Source organism: Capricornis sumatraensis, chromosome 22 (assembly GCF_032405125.1).
Source record: "Capricornis sumatraensis isolate serow.1 chromosome 22, serow.2, whole genome shotgun sequence".
Classification (NCBI taxonomy): Eukaryota; Metazoa; Chordata; class Mammalia; order Artiodactyla; family Bovidae; genus Capricornis; species Capricornis sumatraensis.
The window spans coordinates 33,120,111-33,126,851 of NC_091090.1; the positions used below are offsets into that span (position 1 = coordinate 33,120,111).

Below are 6,741 nucleotides of genomic sequence, written 5' to 3' on the forward strand. Positions count from 1 at the left end.
ATTTGTTGTAGGAATAAAAATCATGAACTCATTTTTGAACTATGATGCTGTGAAATGAGATGTAAACCTGTGTGGTATTGATTTAAACCCCTGTGTTGATGTTGAGTACACTGGTAAAATTGCCTATCTGAAAGAGAAGGAAAGTTGAATTAATAAAGATATTTGGCAGAGTTATCTGTCCAGAGCTAGTAACTGAAGCTAACAGGAATAAAGGATCAATGAAGCAAAGAGAAAAGCAGAAATTGGTTAGAAAACATTGGAGCTAACTGGAGGGGAGGAGAAATGAATGAGAAGATACAGTGAAGAAAAGTGAAGGTAAAGAATGAACTGAAAAGAAGTAATAGTAGTGATATAACATCCTGCTTTAGAAGAGAGTATATCCGATGAAAAACATGGCCCAAAAAGATACATGCACCCAGTGTTCATTGCACCACTGTTTGCAGTAGCCAGGACATGGAGGCAATCTGGGTGTCCATTGACAGAGGAATGGATGGAAACGATGTGGTGCATATATACAATGGAATCTTAGCCATTAGAAAGAATGAAATAAGCCATTGCAGCAACATGGATGGATCTAGAGAGTCTCATACTGAGTGAAGTAAGTCAGATAGAGATGGAGAAATATCATTTGACATCCCTCATATCTGGACTCTAAAAAGAAATGATACAGATGAAAGTGAAAGTGAAGTCACTCAGTCATGTCCGACTCTTAGTGGCCCCAGGCTCCTCTGTCCATGGGATTTTCCAGGCAAGAATACTGGAGTGGGTTGCCATTTCCTTCTCCAGGGCATCTTCCCAACCCAGGGATTGAACCCAGGTCTCCTGTATTGCAGGCAGATGCTTTAACCTCTGAGCCACCAGGGAAGGCAGATAAACCGAATTACAAAACAGAAACAGACTCATAGACACAGAAAACGAACTCGTGATTGCTGCGGGGAAGGGATAGTTAAGGACTTTGGGAAGGTCAGGTACACACCGCTATATTTAAAATGGATAGCCAACAAAAACCTATTGTATAGAACAGGGAACTCTGCTCAATGTTATGTGCTAGCTTGGATGGGAGGTGGGTTTGGGGGAGAATGGATACATGTATGTGTATGACTGAATCCATTCGCTGTTCACCTAAAACTATTACAACATTGTTAATCAGCTATACCCCCCAAAAAAATGCATTTGATGTTAAAATTTTTTAATTAAATTTAAAAAAATAAAAGAGGTTTAGAGCAAATATTTTTTTTAAAAAAGATATTATTGTTACAAATGCCCTACACTCCTAACTTCCAATATCCTGACCCTCATGATATATCAAGTGTCTTCCAGTCCTTTTATTCCTGATTTTATTTAAGACTTGAATTCACTGTCATACGTACAGAACTAGATGAGACTTGCCTTTTTGAGAAAGAAAGTGGGAGGTTATCTGCAAAAAGAGACACGCATGGTGGTGAAGAGAACGCCCTTGAGAAAGAAAGACCTGGTTATAAATCTTCAGTTCAGTTCAGTTCAGTTCAGTTCAGTTCAGTTGCTCAGTTGTGTCCAACTGTGACCCCATGAATTGCAGCATATCAGGCCTCCCTGTCCATCACCAACTCCCGGAGTTCACTCAAACTACGTCCATCGAGTCAGTGATGCCATCCAGCCATCTCATCTTCTGTCATCCCCTTCTCTTCCTGCCCCTAATCCCCCCCAGCATCAGAGTCTTTTCCAACGAGTCAACTCTTCGCATGAGGTGGCCAAAGTACTGGAGTTTCAGCTTTAGCATCAGTCCTTATAAATCTTAGTGCTCACTAAAATAAAGTGACAGAATAGGTAATAATGTTGATATAAGTTATATTATTATATTTCCCTCATTCTAGGGTATCCTGTAATTGTAATTATATTACAATAATGGAGTAAAAGAAGCAGGCCGATAACATATTTCTACCTTCCTGTGACTGTTAGAATAATAAGAATGGTTATTGTACTTATCTCCCAGTCAATCAATCAATAAGTTAATTAAACATTTTAGAGAAGTACCAGGAATCTCCATATTTAAAAATAACTCCAAGAATCTTTTCTTCAGACAGAATCAGAAACTATTCTGTTTTATTTAATATTAATGACTTTGTTTCTTAATGGGATCTATATAAAAATAATTATATTTTTAAAGATAAAACAAAGTTAATGATTTAAATTCTTCATCTTTTAGCATGCACTGCTATGCTATATTATGGGCACAGAGAAAATTCTTTCAATAAAGAGTTACATTAAATGACATTAAATTGAGCAAAGTTCTCTTTTATACACTCCAGTCATTGATGTAGATTTCTAGGTTTTATCAAACTCTCCACTATAATCCACATTTGGACATTTCACTAGATATTCAAAATTTTATATAATAATCTATTACTATCATATGTTAAATTTTATATGATTTGTATCACTGAAAAAACACATTTATGTGTTTGATAATAAAACTGTTATCTATATTATTCATATAATCCTGATTTGAATCTGATAGAGAAGTTTCTGAATATACCCATATGATTTCTACTATATTGATTATTCTACTTTCAGAATTGCTATTAAGAAAAAGAAAAAGAATGATCAATGACAGTTTCTTTGGTGGATTTATACTCCTTGGATTCACAGATCAGCCTCAGATGGAGATGATTATTTCTTGGGTGGTATTTTTCTTCTACATCATTGCCCTGATTGGAAATATGGCCATCATCCTGCTATCTTTTCTCGATGACCATCTCCAAACTCCTATGTACTTCTTCCTTAGAAGCTTGGCCATTTTGGATCTCAGTTATACCACAAACATAGTCCCTCAAATGTTGGTCAATATCTGGGGCAAAGACAAGAGAATTACCTTTGGTGGCTGTGCTTTCCAACTTTTCACTGATATGGTTCTCTGCTCAGTTGAATGTATCCTTCTGGCTGTGATGTCTTATGACAGGTTCAGCGCTGTCTGCAGGCCTCTGCACTATATGACCATAATGAACTCCCAACTTTGCCAGGGCCTTGTAGCCACTGCCTGGGTGGTTGGTGTTATTAATTGCATGATACTTTCCCCCTATGCCATGAGTCTTCCTCGATGTGGAAATCACCACCTGGATCACTTCTTTTGTGAAATGTCTGCAATGATCAAGATTGCGTGTGTGGACACAACAGCTATGGAGGTAACCACATTTGCCATGTGCCTGATTATCGTTCTTGCTCCTCTTCTTCTCATTCTGGTTTCTTCTGGCTTCATTGCTGTAGCTGTGCTCAAGATCCAATCTGCAGCAGGAAGGCAAAAAGCATTTGGGACCTGTTCCTCCCATCTCATTGTGGTATCCATCTTCTACGGAACTGTTATCTATATGTACATCCAACCAGGAAACAGTCCAAATCAAAATGAGGGTAAACTTCTCAGTATCTTTTATTCCATTGTTACTCCCAGCATGAACCCACTGATCTATACTCTAAGGAATAAGGAGTTCAAGGGGGCCATAAAGAGACTGATTGGGAAAAAGAAAGTTCTGTGGAAACAATAGGACGCTGATTTTTCCTCCCAGAAATTTCTATTATGGAAATGTGTCTTTTACAACCTTTATATGTCGACAATTTATGTTGCGTCATCACCTGAGATAAAGTACATGAAAGTGAGGTCACTCAGTCGTGTCTGAGTCTTTGCAACCCCATGGACGGCAGCCTGCCAGGCTCCTCTGTCCATGGTATTCTCAGGCAAGAATACTGGAGTGGGTTGCCATTTTCTTCTCCAGGGGATATTCCCTAAGGGGTCCAACAGGTCTCCAGCAGACTCTTCACCATCTGAGCTACCAGAGAAGTCACTTCTCACCTGAGAGAAGTACTCAGGAAATATACAAAAATTTATTATCAAATATAATGCATTATTTAATAGCTAATGTATTATGATACATGTACAAAAAAAACCATATTTAAAATAAGTTTTAAACTGAGGCACCAAAACTAAAAATATTTTACAATATGCACTGATTCTTTTAGATTATACATGTGCAAATTTTACTTACATTCCTCAGTTAACTGTAATATTTTCCTTTCATTATGCTGACTAGATATTCTCATAATTTTAAGGGGTTGAAAGCTGCTCTTTACTGACAGCAGTAAAACCACTATTAACCAAGAAGAACAAGAGTTCCAATTATCAATCATCTTCACAGTGATGCAATGTTAATTGACCACATCAAAAATTTTTTTTGATATTTTCCTCTACCCATATTATTACTCCAAAAAGTAATTGTGAGCACAAAATGAAAAATATTTTATGTCACACACGAGTAACCATCTTTAAGATATCAATAGGAATGCTTTTATTTTTCCCACAGATTTTCCAAATTTCTTATTTTAGGGGTCAGCATGGGGGTATTTGAAATGGGTGAATTTAACTCAGATGACGATTATATCTACTACTGTGGGCAGGAATCCCTTAGAAGAAATGGAGTAGCCATCATGGTCAACAAAGGAGTCCAAAATGCAGTACTTGGATGCAATCTCAAAAACGACAGAATGATCTCTGTTCGTTTCCAAGGCAAACCATCCAATATCACAGTAATCCAAGTCTATGCCCCAACCAGTAAGGTTGAAGAAGCTGAAGTTGAACAGTTCTATGAAGACCTACAAGACCTTTTAGAACTAACACCCAAGAAAGATGTCCTTTTTATTATAGGGTACTGGATTGCAAAAGTAGGAAGTCAAGAAACACCTGGGGTAACAGGCAAATTTGGCCTTGCAATACGGAATGAAGCAGTGCAAAGGCTAATAGAGTTTTGCCAAGAGAATGCACTGGACATAGCAATACAATACAAGAGAAGACTCAACACATGGACATCACCAGATGGTCAACACTAAAATCAGACTGATTATATTCTTTGCAGCCAAAGATGGAGAAGCTCAATAGAGTCAGCAAAAACAAGACTAAGAGCTAACTGTAGCTCAGATCATGAACTCCTTATTGCCAAATCCAGACTTAAATTGAAGAATGTAGGGGAAATCACTGGGGCCACTAGACCATTCAGGTGTGACCTATATCAAATTCCTTATGATGAAGTAAGAAATAGATTTAAGGGACTAGATCTGATAGATAGAGTGCCTGAAGAACTATGGATGGAGGTTTGTGACATTGTACAGGAGACAGGGATCAAGACCATCCCCATGGAAAAGAAATGCAAAAAAGCAAAATGGCTGTCTGGGGAGGCCTTATAAATAGCTGTGAAAAGAAGAGAAGTGAAAAGCAAAGGAAAAGAAAGGATATAAGCATCTTAATGCAGAGTTCCAAAGAATAGCAAGGGGATATAAGAAAGCCTTCCTCTGCAATCAATGCAAAGAAATAGAGGAAAATAATGGAATGGAAAAGACTAGAGATCTCCTCAAGAATATTAGAGATACCAAGGGAACATTTCATGCAAAGATGGGCTCGATAAAGGACAGAAATGGTAGGGACCTAACAGAAGCAGAAGATATTAAGAAGAGGTGGCAAAAATACACAGAAGAACTGTACAAAAAAGATCTTCACGACCCAGATAATCACGATGGTGTGGCCACTCACCTAGAGCCAGACATCCTGGAATGAGAAGTCAAGTGGGCCTTAGAAAGCATCACTACGAACAAAGCTAGTGAAGGTGATGGAATTCTGGTTGAGCTATGTCAAATCCTGAAAGATGATGCTGTGAAAGTGCTGCACTCAATATGCCAGCAAATTTGGAAAACTCAGCAGTGGCCACAGGACTGGATAGGGTCAGTTTTCATTCCAATCCCAAAGAAAGGCAGTGTCAAAGAATGCTCAAAGTACTGCATAATTGCACTCATCTCGCATGCTAGTAAAGTAATGCTCAAAATTCTCCAAGCCAGGCTTCATCAATGCATGATCTGTGAACTTCCAGATGTTCAAGCTGGTTTTAGAAAAGACAGAGGAACCAGAGATCAAATTGCCAACATCCGCTGGATCATCGAAAAAGCAAGAGAGTTCCAGAAAAACATCTATTTCTGCTTTATTGACTATGCCAAAGCCTTTGACTGTGTGGATGACAATAAACTGTGGAAAATTCTGAAAGAGATGGGAATACCACACCACCTGACCTTGAGAAACCTATATGCAGGTCAGGTAGCAACAGTTAGAACTGGACCTGGAACAACAGACTGGATCCAAATAGGAAAAGGAGTACGTCAAGAATGTATATTGTCACCCTGCTTATTTAACTTCTATGCAGAACATCATGAGAAACATTGGGCTGAAAGAAACACAAGCTGGAATCAAGATTGCTGGGAGAAATATCAATAACCCCAGATATGTAGATGATACCACCCTTATGGCAGAAAGTGAAGAGGAACTAAAAAGCCTCTTGATGAAAGTCAAAGTGGAGAGTGAAGAAGTCGGCTTAAAGCTCAACATTCAGAAAACGAAGATCATGGCATCTGGTCCCATCACTTCATGGCAAATAGATGGGGAAACAGTGGATATAGTGTCAGATTTTATTTTTGGGGGGCTCCAAAATCACTGCAGATGGTGATTGCAGCCATGAAATTAAAAGATGCTTACTCCTTGGAAGGAAAATTATGACCAACCTAGATAGCATATTAAAAAGCAGAGACATTACTTTGCCAACAAAGGTCCATCTAGTCAAGGCTATGGTTTTTCCAGTGGTCGTGTATGGATGTGACAGTTGGACTCTGAAGAAAGCTGAGCACCTAAGAATTATAACTTTTGAACTGTGGTGTTGGAGAAGACTCTTGAGAGTC

The 6,741-nt window shown here is 38.4% G+C and overlaps 1 protein-coding gene across 1 annotated transcript; it reads left to right on the forward strand.

Annotated features, from left to right (window-relative positions):
- The first annotated feature begins 2,579 nt into the window (after positions 1-2,579).
- On the forward strand, positions 2,580-3,518 carry LOC138069694 (olfactory receptor 2W1-like). The gene has a single exon (XM_068961029.1). The coding sequence runs from the start codon at positions 2,580-2,582 to the stop codon at positions 3,516-3,518; it is 939 nt and encodes a 312-aa protein (XP_068817130.1).
- Positions 3,519-6,741: the final 3,223 nt, after the last annotated feature.